Source organism: Meriones unguiculatus, chromosome 10 (genome assembly GCF_030254825.1).
Source record: "Meriones unguiculatus strain TT.TT164.6M chromosome 10, Bangor_MerUng_6.1, whole genome shotgun sequence".
Taxonomy (NCBI): domain Eukaryota; kingdom Metazoa; phylum Chordata; class Mammalia; order Rodentia; family Muridae; genus Meriones; species Meriones unguiculatus.
This window is the reverse complement of record NC_083358.1, coordinates 52485306-52501246: the sequence shown is the minus strand read 5'-3', so window position 1 is coordinate 52501246 and position 15941 is coordinate 52485306. Positions and strand designations below refer to the sequence as shown.

At 43.5% G+C, this 15941-nt stretch overlaps 2 protein-coding genes across 2 annotated transcripts in view; one reads left to right on the top strand and one right to left on the bottom strand.

Annotated features, from left to right (window-relative positions):
• The first annotated feature begins 1166 nt into the window (after window positions 1–1166).
• On the top strand, window positions 1167–11926 carry Asb17 (ankyrin repeat and SOCS box containing 17). The gene is made up of 3 exons (XM_021644445.2): window positions 1167–1645; window positions 8977–9256; window positions 11646–11926. The coding sequence occupies exons 1-3, from the start codon at window positions 1245–1247 to the stop codon at window positions 11850–11852; spliced, it is 888 nt and encodes a 295-aa protein (XP_021500120.1). The 5' UTR covers window positions 1167–1244; the 3' UTR covers window positions 11853–11926.
• Msh4 (mutS homolog 4) overlaps window positions 9748–15941 on the bottom strand; it is a 60613-nt gene continuing 54419 nt past the window's right edge. Inside the window, exons 21-22 of the mRNA XM_021644455.2 lie at window positions 14004–14125; window positions 9748–13436 (exon numbers count right to left, since the gene is read on the bottom strand). The gene's annotated coding sequence lies outside the window, so the exon portion shown is untranslated. The remainder of the gene's footprint in view (window positions 13437–14003; window positions 14126–15941) is intronic.

Genomic DNA, 15941 nt, shown 5'->3' with positions numbered 1-15941 from the left:
AGTTATAGAAACCAGTGTTCTCCATTTAAACAAATGCCCAGCCTAGATTTGGATTTTTAAAGGGCTAAAAATTTCAGCCATATCCTTATATTATTTAAGTAATTTTAAGTATTTCTAATCTGGGTTTTTGTTTGTTTCTTTCTTTTGGTTCTTCAAGATGGGGTTTCGTTGTGTAGCCCTGGCTGTCCTGGACTCGGTTTGTAGACCAGGCTGGCCTAGAACTCACAGAGATCCACCTGCCTCTGCCTCCCAAGATATGATACCAAGGAAAACTCAACATGTGACACTTTGAGACATGGGCCTGCAGAGATGACTCGCTGCTCAGGAATACTGGCTGCTCTTCCAGAAGACCTGGCTTTGCTTCCCAGAACCACATGGTGACTCACAGCTGCCTAACTCCAGTTCCAGGGATCTGTACCCTCTTCTGGCCTCCGAGGGCACCAGGCACACAGGTGGTGCAGGCAAAACATAAAACAAAATGAATCTTTTTTTTTTAATTGAGTCTCAGTTAAGTTCAGAAATCGTGTTACAAATGTGAGTAAACATCATGAGGAGCAGACAAATCCGACCAACTTGTTCTGCGGGAATTCTGCCTAGTGTTCCCTAAAACTTGGGTCAATTCATAAAAAGAAAAGTAAAAAATTCAGCTTCAACAAGTCACTTTGTCATGTACCTGGAGCTATTCTTTCTGCTTTTAAAGTATTTATGTTATTTTTACTTATCTGTATATGTAGGCAGGTATGCACAGGTGTGGGTCTGGGACGTTACAGGAGATGTGAGTCACCCACCATGGGTGCTGGGGCCTGAGCCTGCCTCCTTGGGGACAGTGGCATTGCTCTCACCCCTGAGCCATTGCTCCAGCCTGGGAGAGTCTAACAGCATCACAGAGCTGCTCAAGTGCAGGCTCACATCCTAACTAACATTACTATGTAGTGTGAGGTATACAGCATGCTTCTTCCAGCTGAGAGACACACAGCACAGACTGAGCGGAGTCCTTGGCAGGTTCAAATTATTTCTTCTTGGCTCTCTTGCACACCATTGGTGTCTCAGATGTCACCAACCGCACAACTGCCCCAACTTTCTGACCCGGCCGATGACAGCTCTGCAAGTATTGTGATGTCACCCTGTGCTGCCTTTGCTCTGGTCTGGAGGGTATCTGGGTGTGCAGTAGAGCATTATCAAAATATGTAACTGAAGACTCACAGGATGACTGCCCATGGTTTTCTTCCTACCCCTAAGAAGCAATGAATAACTCTTCTAAATTATGCCGTAAGACTTCTTTTCCAAGAGGCAATATATTCTGCAATCTCATTGACAAGATAGTTAAGAGGCCCTCTTTGCAGTTTCTGGGTCAGTGGGGGTACCACTGCTATGAGCCCAGGATTTACAGAACCTTAGCAAAAATTCTGCGGTATGTTGACTTGGATGGCTTTGACATACTCCTCACTGACTATATTGCATTTGTGGAAAAGTCAGGACACCGTTTTGAACTCAATTTCAACCTCGAGTTCACTGAAATATGCGTGAATACCATTCTGTACTGGGTTTTCGCCAGAAAAGGCAATCCTGACTTTGTGGAACTGCTTCTCAAGAAGACGAAGGACTATGTCCAGGACCGAAGCTGCAGCCTGGCACTGATATGGAGGTAAGCCTTGCACTCTGGCGCAGTGTCTGCAGAGAGCAGTCTTGCTTTCTCAGAGCAGCTTGCGTGGTGGGGAGGGATCACTGCCTCCTTTAGGAGCCTGAATCTTCCGTGCAGGCTGTACTATCAAGTCCTAGTGGTTCTGCTTCAGTAAGAGGATGTCAGCAAATGTATTGAAAATTCCTGGAAAAGAAACAGAACTTGTCTTACCACATTCTGTGGTCATTTCTTTTGGTGCTTTTGAGAATGCATACTGAGACTGCATAGAGAGTGTGCATAATTTACTCCGCCCCCCCACCCCCAGAACAACTCAGAAGAGAGCCATCACCTCATAGAACCCAGTCAACATGGAGCCCCTATCTCTGTGTCAAGTGTTAATAAATTTGATTTCAAGTCTTCCACAACTGAGCTCAATGAAAACCATGTTCCTTACAGGCAAAGTTTTTATAGCCCAAACCTGTCAATCTATTTGGAAATTTTAGGAAAGCAAAAACAAAAGCTCAAGGGTTTGATCCAATGTCAATTAATTCTCTGGCTTCAGGTTAGACTGATTACAACAGTTGTGCACTGGCTCCTTCTCCAACAAAACATTTATCCGGCACATTCTGCATGCACAGTGACAGGAGCAGGTGTTCAGTGAACCCTGAGACCCAGGTCAGGGGCTGGGCGGGGTAAGTTCTGCCTGGAGTAGCCATGCCTCCTGGCTCCTAGGCCTGTATGACTGTGTTCCTGAGTCATCACCCCAGTGCACAAACAGGCAGCTCGAGTCTAGAAAAGGTAAATAAAACCCCCAGTAAGACTTTCTGCCATTTTATATGTTGTTTTTATGGAGTTACAATTTCTACTAACTAGGCTTAAAGCCCAGCGGAATCCTTAGCCAGGCCAGTGGACAAGAAAAGTGTAATAAAATAGAGGAAATGAAGAGTCAAGCATGGGCAAGAAAAGGGGGAGACTTTAATGGAAAACGAAACAGTGAATCATGGTTGACATAGGAAAATTCACATCCTTATGTGGTGCTGGGACAGAGTTCCAAGCCTGTCATGGCGATGCCCACACCCTCACTGGGTGTGCATGCTGAAACCTGAGCTGCCTTGCTCTCTCTCCACTCTGTGGAGGACAGTTTTTACATGAATAAATTCTGATGTGGATGCAGGGACAGGATTAAAGTCATTATAGGCAATCCCATTATCACAAAACCTCACTCGGAGGTTTTAGAACCAAAGGTTTTAAAGGAGCCCCGCAATCTCTTGGTGCCTTTTCTATACGTGGCAGCTTATGTGAGGCACGCCAGGCCACCAGCTTACCGGTCTCCAAATTACCCACTTCTTGGTGTAAAATCATCCTTTGCCCATGGCCTGTGGGGTTGTATACTTTTTCTCTGATATTTACCTGGCCCCATGACCTGAAGTATTATGTACACCCCAGTGACTTCCATGTCGTTACCCAACTCTGACCTCCCCTGCTGCTGCTTTTGAAAGTGCCACATGGAACAAGACAGAGTACCCACTGGGCTCGTCCAGTTCCAAGCCAGTCTGGTTCTCGCCTCAGAAAGACCCCAACCCCATTACTCAAGGCAGAGATCTGAGATTTATTCTTGATTCTTTTCTTGCTTTCCCATCACATCAATGAGTCCTTTGAGTTATCTATAAAAACATCCTAATTAGTTCCATGGTATCTCCTCATGTCTAATCCAGGTGGAGCCAGTTGTCTCTTACCAAGACAACAGCAACTGACTCTCTTAATGTGTCAACTTTTAAAAGCTAGTATACAAAATAATGGGTACATTATGACACATTCATGAATTGCTCTCACTGTGCCTCTCGGATTCATCCCCTCCTGGCTTCCTCCTGTGCCTTCTCCTGTCTCCAAGTAGTTCCCCTTCTGCATCTGTGTCAGCATGATGTCAGAATAATGACAGAACAGAAAGCCCAGACCTTCCTCCTTCAGTGGAGACAGAAAATTAACAATGCATAGACAAAATCTGGTCTCTGAAGTATAGAAACCAGTGTTCTCCATTTAAACTGTATGTCCAGTCTAGATATGGGTTTTTAAAGGGCGAAAAATGTCAACATATAGGATTAAATCTAAATTCTTTATGAAAGCATGTAATATTTTGTCTTCCTCCCATTACTGTTCAAATATGTATGTATGTATGTATGTATATATGTATGTACCTATACATATAAATGTATACAATTTGAGTCTAGATTCCAGATAAGAGAGAAAATATGACATTTGACTTTCAGGGTGGGTTTATTTGACTTAACATGACAATTTCTTGCTACATCTCATGTGTTTGCTGGCCATTTACACCGTCCAGCTCTAGAAATCCCCTTTGTCATACCAATCGGCTATTGTTCAGATTGCCTAAATGGTTCTGATATAAACTATCAAGTATGACAAGACACCTACTAAATTGGTTTTGGGCATAACAGCTTGAGCTGCCCAGGGGGTAGTCTGATGGAGACGCACAGCAAGTGGCTGGACACATAGTGCCATCTTTGATGTCTGTATTTGTTGCTCCATCTAGTCTGTCTACCTGCAAGCACTGGCAGAATATGGCTGCTTGTGCTATCACCCGTCCTAAGCTCGGTGCCATCTTTCCTTCTGCTGTGCAACTAATGAAGGGCAGGCCACGCTGCTCCTACATCCCAGGCCCCTGGTACAGATCCGTTCCATTTGGAGCCAAAAGACTTTCTCACACGGACTGTGACACCTTCACAACATGGCTCCCTGTCTCCCCTGGCCTCAGTTTTACCCTTTAATCCACATTGACTCCCTGTTCTTCCTTCCCAATGCAGACACTCTGACACAGCGACACAACCAAGTGAATGTGTCTCCTAGTCACTGTCCAGATGGAACCTTTCAGTAACCCGCTGAGCTGGCGCTCCTGCACCTCCTGGTCTGTCTGTACTACTTACTCTGTTCTGCTTTATCTTTTCTGCAGGATTTACCATCTTCATACACTGTAATGTGTGCACATTTGCTGTGTTGATCCTGACTTGTTAGGAATTGACAGAATATTAAGAAAGGTAGCAAGGGTTTTATTTTGTTCACCAATACAAGTACCTAAGACGGTGGCTGTCACTTAGTACGTGTTTAGTATTTGTTGAAATTACGATTATGGATGAAATTGCATGAGAATGGTTGCATCGAAATTGGCCAACAAGGCAAGCGCACCTTGTTAGACACTGAGAGCCCAGGGAACAGATGGAAAGCTAGACAGGAGCCTGAGACTGGTCTGAGCAGGAACACAAAGCTTCAAGAAAGCACACGATGTTAGGTAGCAGAGATCACGTTGCTGTGAGAAAATGTTTATTCAATTTGTCAGCCAAAGGAGAAGGGGGAAATTAGAAATATGTACATCTACACAGCAAGGTCATCCTCCATGTGTGTACGGAAACATTATGCCTCCTTTCTTAAGCATGTGTGACAAGCTTTCAGACAGAGGGCCCAGTTCATTAACCTCACATTTGAAAAGCCAACCTTGCCTTGCTTGCCTCCCTCCCTCCACGTAAGTAATGTCATAATTAATTGTCGGGACATAATGAGCAAATTTTGGGTTACAGTCTCATACTCTTTAACCCAAGGATTAATCACACATCATGTGGGTACAGATTAGATATTTACATTTCATTTTAAACCTATTTGAGTTTTAGTCATGTTTTCAACATTTTTCAATACTCATTAAATATCTCCTAGAGGTAATATAAATTTTCACATATCTGAATCTACTAAATCTTAACAACGACCGCTTGCTTTGTCCTCTGGTTTCCTGACTTAGAAAGCCAAGCCAACTACCTTCTTAAGAACTAGCAAGATGAAAGAGTTACGTTGTCTTTTAAAGGTTAAAATGAGTATAAAGCACCACAAATCTTATTAGGATTGAAATCAAACTCCAATAAAAAGCATTGATTGACCCTTAAAGATTCAGTATTGTGGGCTCTCACACTTTGCTGAGTGAAAACCACAACAGTTTTGTGGGTTTGGATGAGGGAGAGCTCTGCTGGCAGAGGCAGCTGCTGCCATGCCTGACAACCCAAGTTCCTGGATGGCAGATGGTGCAGAGAGAGAACGACTTCTGCAGGCTGTCATCTTATTTATACACAGTACATACACACCTGCACGTGCACACACACATGCAGAGAGAGAGAGAAAAGAAAACATTTTCCTACTGGACAGTAAAATTTTCAGCGCTCACCTTGCTCAACCATTTTATTTTGAAGAAAAAAATGAATATATAAAAGTGCTAAGCAAGTTTTCAAAAATAAAATAATGAAAGCACAAGAGTTGAAAGTACAAAGGAGCTCGTGAGAAGGCACAGGGTGACCAAGGGACTCTTCTCAAATAGCCTACTAGACAGTCTCTCCTAAGATGATCTGTACTTAGCGCAAGATTGAAATGGGAGGAGAGAACACACTCAAGACAAAAAGGAAAGCGTGATCTTGGCATCAGAGTAGCAATAAAAAAATAATACAAAAGAAAAGGAAAGGGGAAAGGGAAAAACTAGCAAGCAAACAACAAAACAGATGGAGTTCAATCTTTGATACATATTGGAATTACTTATGAAAATAAATCCAAACAAAATACTGATTTCAGGAGAGAAAGAGCACTGGCAGATGAATATATAGAGATGCGCGCACGCACACACGCACACACGCGCGCACACACACACACACACACACACACACACAGAGGAAATGCTAGTAGCAGGGTGGTGATAGGGCCACATCCTGTTGTCTAAAACATTACATAACACTACAGCATACTGCTTCCTTAACTGACAAAGTTCTGGCATTCCAGAGTTCTACGAAGCTTTAGAGCCGAATTAGGATAGTGATCTTCCAACTGTGCTTTCTGGAGTTTTTGACTAGGGATCTAGGCAGGAAGAAGGGGGTTCTAGGACCCCAATCCACATTTCCTAGGGTGTTCCCAGCCTTTAGTGACTAGCATGTGCCAGCATATGCTGTACCCGAGCAGTCCAAGATTTCCCCGGGGAGAACACTTACTAATCCTCCAAGCCTTAGGTCTCAGGTGTCTGACAGGAAATGACCACCCGGGACAGTGAAGTGCCGCTCCTCTGGGTACTGCTGCCTCGAGCAGACTTTCACCGCAGCAGTGGCCATCCTATACTTACTGTCTGCTGTACCGACAGTCAGAGAGGGCCACGCCTTTCACTTCAATACCTACTCTTCTGCACACCCTGGATATACGACACTTAATTAAGAAGGGGCAAACATACAAGCAGTAAGCGAAGACTTGCAGACTGCTGAGCGACCACACAGCTGCCTAAGCCTGAAATGCGGACTGCAGAGGCCCAGACAGACCCCCTCACACCATGCTGGCTCCTCCTTATCCAATCTGTGCAATTGTTAAAAACTTTATTTTGTACCTGCATATGTGTGTGCGTGTGTGGCAGGGGCGACAGGGAGAAGGGGAGGGTCCGTGTGCTTCACAGCACAGGTGTGGAGGTCAGGGGACAGCTTGCAGGAGTAGGTTTTCTCTTTCCACCGGTGGGCTCCAGGGATCAGACTCTGGGTTCCTTCCATTTCACTGGTCTCTATTAGTTTCCCGATGTTGTTATTCAAACATCATAACCAAGGCACATTCCAGAAGAGAGAGTATTTGGGCTTACAGTTCCAGGGGATTAAGAGTCAACCATGGGAGCAAGCTGCAGGCTTGGCAGCTGGAACAAGAAGCTGAGAGCAACCGGAAATGTTGCCTCCATGACATATTCCTCCAGCAACTGCGAACCAAATGCTCAAATGCGGGAGCCTACAAGGACATTCTTGAACCAACACATGCAGTCCCAGGGTTCTCTACGTTTGGCATAGTTGTCTAAAACCAACACTTATACTTTGTATGCTATTGATACTGTCTACAGACTGAGTCAATAGTTGATTAGATTATTCAAGAGAATTTGAGGGCAAAGTATATTAATAAAACTCCTCTTTGCTTTACTCTCAAAGTCATCTTACTTTGCAAAATTAGGGATCTGTTTTGGTTAGAGACCCCACTTTCTCTACATTTATAGTAACTATTTTAGCAAGGAAAATAAAAGTACTAAATGAAACAATTTCACATGCCATATGAAAATTGTGTCTGTGCCTTTGTGTGTATCTGCGTGTGTGTTTGTGTCTGTGTGTCAGCATCTTTCTGTGTGTGTGCATGTGTGTCTGTGTGTGCGTCCGTGTGTATATGTGTGCGAGTGTATGTGTGTGTGTCTGATTCTGTGTGTGGGGGGGGGGACCACAAGGCAAACTTGAATGTGGCCATCTTTGAGACAGGGTCTTTCACTGAACCCAGAACTCATCAGGCAGCTGTGTAGCTGGCCCCGACGGCCTCCTATGTCCCTCCCCACAGCGCAGACTTTACAAGCACACTCTGCCAGACCTCTGCTTTTATTTTTTAAACATCAGTTCTAAGGTTGGGTTCAGGCCCTCAGTGTCCATGGCAAGCACACCCCTGGCTGACCTTCCACTCCAGGGCTAAACTTTACTCTTGAAGGAGAAAAATAAAATTCTATCCTGAGGCTCTCAGACATGTCTAACCATAACTTACACTTCTTATGTTATTAAATGAAAGTTTAATTTATTTTATTAAAATGGAAAACTAGGACTAAGGTGTTTATACTTGTTTTTCATCAATCTCCACTCTCAAATCAACCTCATGTCTAATGCGATCAAGAACAAACACAAAAGGAGAGCAAGTTGATCAATACTTCTATTAATACAGTCCACGGCGCTGGAGTGATGGCTCCGCAGTTACCCGTACTGCCTGCCCTTCCTATGTCCCACAGCCACCCGGCCACCCTGCCACGCCGCCTTCAGGCAGCCTAAAGCCCTCTCCTGGCCTCTCAGGTGCCCGCACACGAGAACACAGACACACATAACAAAAGAGTCCAATCTTTAAAAAACAGGCGCTAGAAAATCGGTTTTCTTTCATTTCCGTTTTGTATTTCTGGAGCTTGGTGAGCTCTGTGACCCCACCAGTGTGGGCAACACGGCTGCTGGGATTGACAGCAGACCCGTACCTGTTTTCACAGATGTGGAGGAGGCTCCAGCACTTGGTGGGAGTTCCCGTTCCCCCTTCAGTTTGATCTGCAGTTACAATGTCAGATTCTTAAGACAGCACATGTAAATATGAATTACATGTGCTCACATGTGAACAATTGATATTATATCTTATTAATATATTTTATTATTATAACAGTTGATATTATAGACATTATTATATATTATGTTATTGTGCTGTCACAGCAGCTAACATTATACTGTAACATCCCTGTTACTGACAGTGCTTGTGACACCACTTACCCTGCCTTTTTCCCACAGAACCTTCACACCCGTGTACTGCCCCAGCCCCCTGAGCGGCATCACACCACTGCTCTACGTGGCTCAGACAAGACAGTCCAATATCTTAAAGATTCTCCTGCAGTATGGAATCCTAGAAAGAGAAAAAAACCCCATCAATATTGTTCTGACGATACTGCTCTACCCTTCGAGAGTGAGGATAATGGTTGATCATGAGTTGATTGACATTCAAGAAGACGCCAAGACATGCTTAATGCTATGCTCCAGAGTGCTTTCTTCAATCTCAGTCACGGAGATAGAGGTGAGCGGAGCACTGCTCCTGGGGGGCGGGGAGGGAGTACAGCATTGCTCCTGGGGAGGTGGGGGGAGGGGAAGCAGAGCATCGCTCCTGGGGAGGTGGGGGGAAAGGAGAAGCAAGCATCACTCCTGGGGCAAGATAAGCAGAACATCACTTGCTGTAGGGAGGTGAGCAGAGCTTTGTGCCATGGGGAGGGAAGCATTACTGTGTGTGTGGGGGTACATTCCAACATCAGTGAATGTTAGGACCTAATAATGAGGGCAAACATAAAGTATTTTTAATTTATGCATTATTTCCAGTGGTTAATTAATTGTTGTGCATATGCTCAGTAATTAAAAATGAGGCAAAATCCAAATTAGCGAAAATTAGTCCATCAAATGTTGATTTTCTTACCAAGAACTTCAAAAGATAAATTTAAACTTTATTTTAGTGTTAAATACATGCAAATTGTTATATTTTAATAACAAACTGTGTATTAAAATTTCCATCTTTTAAGAACAAAATAAGTTAAATTTTAACAGGTCTTCTTGCCAGTAGAATATTTCAAAATGACAGCTCCATTTCTCCCAACAAATACAATCACACACCAAGAAATAGATTTTTCCATTCAAGATCCCAAAGCAATTTTAAGCATTACAGAAATATAAAGTCATAAAATATTTATTCAACTGAAAATATATCTTGAAAATATAGAGACCTTCTCCTAAATAAGGTTTTGGGACTAGACCATGTTAGAGAAGAAAATCACCCATATATCACCCATAAGTTGGGATGCTCATTCTTTAAAATGAAATACAAATTGCAGTAGCAAACTGTGTCATGCCCATTAACAGCAAGAGGTTAATGAATCTGTGCAAAGAGAAGTCCTATAAACTTAACCAGCCCGTTTAACAACGAGCCCATAGTTTCTCTAATCTCCATAAGTGTAACTTTAGAAACAGACTCTTAAGAGACATAACTTTGCTGATTTTTAAACACCTTGATAATAAATACTAATGTGTAGGCCAGTTGTAAAGCAAACAAATTGTTCTGATTAGAACTGACAACTCTTTTTTAAAAGAGAACATGCTTAAGTTGTTTTAATGTCTTCTTTCTTTTCACATCTTTGTTTCATAGTCACTGCCCTGCATGGTTATTGCAGAACACATGAATTTTAGACCAGCCTAAAATTCCCCAAGTAAAACTAGAGAACAGGAAGTAATAGGATAGAATTTGTCAAAGTCACCTGTGAGGCAAGGCATTAACATCCGGACTCCAAACAGTGATAGTTCATAAACTACAGCAGAATGCTGTGTGAGGAGAGGTGGGGTCAGTTCACACTGAAGGGCTAGTGACCTTTGCATTTCTGTCATGTCTCCCACAGCACACGTGTATTTAGACGGGTCTCTCTACCACACCCTAGTCAGCACAGACAGAGCATCTACTTTGTAGACCTAGTATTTATCCCAAGTGCACACCACAGATGAATGTGCAGTAGACATTCTTTAAACAGTTACTTATTGCATAAATAATGAACATATACATATATAATACAGCTGGATAAGTGCCTAGAGGCCTGGACAGTGTTTCGTCTTGTTTATCTTTCTTTTCCCATTATGTGTGCCAGGGGGCGAGGCCTGTGGTCAGAGGGCAGTTTTGTGGTAGTTCTCTCTTTCCACCTTAGTTTGGGTCCTAGCGAAATCACTCTAAATGCAGCAATATCCTCTCCTTAGCATTTAACCTCCAGAACAGAACCTTTAAGCAGATGGCTTCCTAAAACTTTAAGAAGACCTCCAGGTCCTGGCAGTCCACATGGGTTCGGTCCAACCGGGGAGCATGTGTGATTTACATCACCTGTTTCTGAGCCCGACAGAATCAGACTGTGACAGAGGAGCCGAGCACTGGTACCTCTGGGCTTTCCAGATGATGCCCGAGTGTGGCCGTGCTGGCAGTGTCTCTGGAAGACACAGCAGAAGTAAGATCCATCTGATGTGAAGAACTTCCCTGCTCATGGCTTAAATTTTGCTTAGTACCTTCCCACATACTATTTTATCACTAGGGAAATAAGATCGGAATAAAATGCCAACAAGGTAAAACAAACAAGCAAAAAGGCTTGTATCAAAGGAGATGCTGAGACTCAAAGCCAAACTTTGGGCAGAGTGCAGGGAATCTTATGAAAGAAGGGGGAGATAGAAAGACCTGGAGGGGACAGGAGCTGCACAAGGAGAGCAACAGAACAAAAAAAATCTGAGCACAGGGGTCTTTTCTGAGACTGATACTCCAATCAAGGACCATGCATAGATAAAGGTTATAAGGGTTATATAAATTCATGATCTCCCTTCTGAATTTAAATGAAATAAAAAAATAAAAGTACCAAATATTGTTAAAAATAACAAACTTCTCTTTTCTTCAGACACAGCTGAGCTTGGGAAGACGTCCAATTATTCAAAACTGGTTGGACTACATCCCTCCAACAAGATACAAAGACCCATGTGAACTCACCCACCTCTGCAGAATAACCATCAGGACCCAACTGCTGGCCAACAATATGCTCCCAAACGGAATATTTTCACTTCTAATTCCTGGTCGTCTACAAAGCTTCCTGAATTTAGAAAGCTAACATGCATTTGCATGCTGTTCTTTAGGATGATAGCACTGTACAATTCAGAAGTTAATAAACCCTTAACTTCACACACGTTTGTCGCACTGGACAGTCTATTAGAAGATAGCTGGCCCACAGCTACCTCAGACCAATTCGTCCTGCCACTCACAGTCTCGGTAAAATGGTAGTGGAGGCATCTGACAACCTGAATCACCACTTCAACCCCTCGTCTCTCTCCAGCAAAACAAACAAACCCAAACAAACAAACAAAAACCCTCTTCGAAGTCCGCACTGTTCTTCAGGCAAATCTGAAGAAGCACTGAGCCGTTTCCTTCGGCTGCCCTCTGTGCTCTCCATCCACCAAGGACACCAGCCTGCCTCCCACCTCATGTTGCTTTGCTCTTACAGGTTTGTCCTTTTGCTTAAAACGCCCTTTCTAAACACCTGTCATGCCATCCTTTAAACTTCCTGTGACCAAAAAGGTTGTATACTGTGCAATATACCTTAATACATTCCTGTATAGCAAGTACTGTACCCTGTGGTCATTCTCCTAACATGTTAACTGCCTCAGAGTAAATATTTATTGAATTAGACTTGTGCTCCGGTCTTTTTTTTTTTATTTATTTTATTACAAAAGTTTATTACAATGTACAATAGGCACCAGGATAACACTTCATTCTAGCGTAGGTGGCAAAGATGCTATGGCAGGGATCCAGCTGTTAAATAGGAATGGAAGAGGGTCACCCTTACCTCAGATATGAGGAACAGCTTACTTTTTGCCAGATTTCTTAATTCCACCTGTGGCCAGGGGCCCCTTCCCCAAGGCCTTGGCTTTTGGCTCCTCCAGTTTCTTCTGCTCCTCTCTCTGTTTCTGCTTGAAAGCCTTATCCTCCTCATCCATCCCCTTGGCCTGCTTCTTGGGCTTTTTCAGGGGCTTCTTTTTTTTCACCTTCGCAGCTGGACATGGCACTGACAGCCCTTTCACCAGTCCCTGATCCTCGTGTTCTAGTCTTCTAAAAGTAAGACTTACTCTAAACATTTTTGCTTCCAAGAACAAATTTAGAAATTTGCTTTTAGAGAAAGTAGGCTAAAGGGTAAACTTAAAATTCAGAAGAGAGAGCAAGAGCAACTGAGAGAGAGAGAAACAAAATATCACTGCTGGCTAAAGGATGCAAACCCCAAACTTGAGAGAGATGTTACCACCTACACCTGCTGTCATTTCTAAATGTGCAACAGAAAACTAACAGTACCAAGAACTAGCAAGAATAGTGGACACGTGGCTGGTACAACTCTGGGATGTGCTGAAGCTGTGGGTGATGTTAGCGACACACTTCCCGTGCAACAGAACTCCTTCCTATGTAACCTAGACTAGCAACGCCACCTAAGGGTCTCTGAAGAAGGGTAAGAATAAACTTTACTCAAGATTATTGAAAACTGGGGCTGGAGACATGGCTCAGCTGTTCTCCATGGACTTCGTGGATCACTGACTGTTCTTCCAGGACTCAGGCTGGAGTTCCAACATCCACATGGTGGCTCGCAACCATGTGCAACTCCAAGCCCAGGAGATCCAATGTCTTCTTCTGGCTTCCACTGGCACTGGCACTGCACACATGAGGAATACAGACAGTTATGCAGACAGAACAGCCATACACATAAAACAGAAAAATGAAAAAAAAAAAATAAAAAGATGACTTAAACCAAAAAGCCCTTCGGTAATAAATGGCCAAACAAGCTATGGCATTCCCCTTGGGGCACTTATCAGCAATAAAAGGTAGAGGATTCATTTCAAAATGAAAACAGCCCTTCTTAGAAGGCTACACACTACATATTCAGGAAATGCTGGGCATTGCGAAGAAGAGCCTCGCCAGGACATAGTTCTGTGCCTGGCCACAGCACAGCAGTCCCTAGGGCTGAGGGGAGTCTGCTCCCCCCAACTGTGGTGGCCACACATCTCTAAGTTTGCTAGGACTCAGGAAGCTGTGCACCACAGAGCTGGTTTAAAAAGCACATGGCCCTTAGGCCTGAGGGTAAGCTGCCTTTTGTTCCCATCCCCTTGTGTTTATATCAAGATCTGGACATCGCCTTACTATGTAGGGATGTATTCTGTGGGATAAAAAGATAATAACCAATAAAACTGCCAAGGTGAAATTAAGAAGGTGTATTAGTTACCTTTCTGTTAGTGGGATGAAACACCATGACCAGGAACACCTCATGGAAGGGTTTGTTCTGGCTTACAGGTCCAGAGAACTGTAAACTACGGGTCCACAACGGTGGGAAGGCAGGCCAGGAAGCTGTGACAGATCACATTCAGCCAACACAGGAAGCAGAAAGAATAGCAAAAAGGGCAGGGCATATATAAATTCTTTTTAATTTTTAAAATTTTTTATTTATTCACTTTGTATCCCAGCTGTAGCTCCCTCCCTTGTTGCCTCCCAATCCCACCCTCTCTCCCTCTTCTCTTCCTATGCTCCTTCCCCAGTCCACTGATAAGGTCCTCCTCCCTTTCCATCTGACCCTAGCCTATCAGGTCTCATCAGGAATGGCAACATTGTCTTCCTCTGTGGCCTGGCAAGGCTGCTCCCCCCGCCCCCACCTGCTCAGGGGAGGGGATCAAAGAGCCAGCCACTGAGTTCATGTCAGAGACTGCCCCTGTTCCCCTTACTTGGGAACTGAGCTCCCATGGGCTACATCTGTGCAGGAGTTCTAGATTATCTCCATACATGGTCCTTGATCGGAGTTATCAGTCTCAGAAAAGACCCCTGTGCCCAGAGTTTTTGGTTCTGTTGCTCTCCTTGTGGAGCTCCTGTCCCCTCCAGGTCTTTCATCTCCCCCTTCTTTCATAAGATTCCCTGCACTCTGCCCAAAGTTTGGCTATGAGTCTCAGCATCTGCTTTAATTCTCTGCTGGGTGGAGTCTGTACCCCTAAAGAAGCTAAGAAGGAGAACCCTGGGTAAGATGTTCAATCCTCATTCAGAAAGGCAAATGGGATAGACCTCAAAAGATGGAGAAAACAGGGAACAGGACAGGAGCATACCAGAATTTTTCATGGCCCTTTTTCATCCTAAAAGTTCTAAAAATTTCCCAGACAGTGCCATCAACTAGGGACTGAGTACTCAATGCATAAGCCTATGGAGGATAGTTCTCATTCAAAAGACCACAAGCAGCTTCCTAAGACATTGTGGATCATTACAGTGAAAGGGTGGATTGTGGGATACTTATTTATAACATAAAAGGAGGCCAAGGAAAAATGGCCAACATAGCGATAGATCATCAAACCAAGAAGGGACTGTTTCCCAGTATTCACCTGTAGTCAGGACATTTTAGTGGTCTTTATCTCACTTGCTTTGTGGTATATTTCTGCTACACATAAAATAGATTAAGAGAAAGTAATTTTAAGAAATAACCTTTGACCAAGCTGGCCTCAAACTCACCTACCCCTACCTCCTGAGTGCTGGGATTAAAGGTGTGCACCACTACAACCTGGCTTAATAAACCTATTTTTAACTCAGTATCTAAAATAAAAATAAAATGGATTGATTAGTTGGCTAAAGGTTCTGCAGCAAAAGCTTTAAATGATGTGAACCTCTTAGAAATCTAATGGAGTTGAACACTGGGGTTAAAAGTGAAGCAAGTGGCTTGTGTCTGAGGAATGGTCTTGAAAGCATCTCCATTTTGCCCCTTGCTGCTGGACTGCTTTCCTTGTGTCCCCATTCCCATCCGGCCTCTCATGTCTCCTTTTTCATTAATGTTTTCCCAATCTGCTAAAATCTATCCTTCTTTGGTGCTCTCTCACAAAGCTGCCACAAACCTGAATGATCTGGTTCTAGGAATGTGTTCATGAAATAATCCATTTCAGATATTAATTAAATTGAAGTTAATGGAGCTGGGCAGTGGTGGCACATGCCTTTAATCTTAGCACTCTGGAGGCAGAGGCAGCAGATCTCTGTGAGTTTGAGGCCAGCTTGGTCTATGAAGCTAGTTTCAGGACAGCCAGGGCTACAGAGTAAAAGCCTGTCTTGAAAAGACAAAATACAAAAAAAATAAAAATAAAAACAAAACAAATCAAACAACAAATATATACACACATATATACACACACATACACAC

What these genes read in the sequence shown, in the direction of transcription:
- Asb17 (XM_021644445.2), top strand. Translation starts at nt 1,245, where the DNA reads ATGAATAACTCTTCTAAATTATGCCGTAAGACTTCTTTTCCAAGAGGC. An exon ending in AGCCTGGCACTGATATGGAG is followed by an intron (nt 1,646 to 8,976) that starts GTAAGCCTTGCA and finishes TTTTTCCCACAG; the next exon opens with AACCTTCACACCCGTGTACT. An exon ending in TCTCAGTCACGGAGATAGAG is followed by an intron (nt 9,257 to 11,645) that starts GTGAGCGGAGCA and finishes TCTTTTCTTCAG; the next exon opens with ACACAGCTGAGCTTGGGAAG.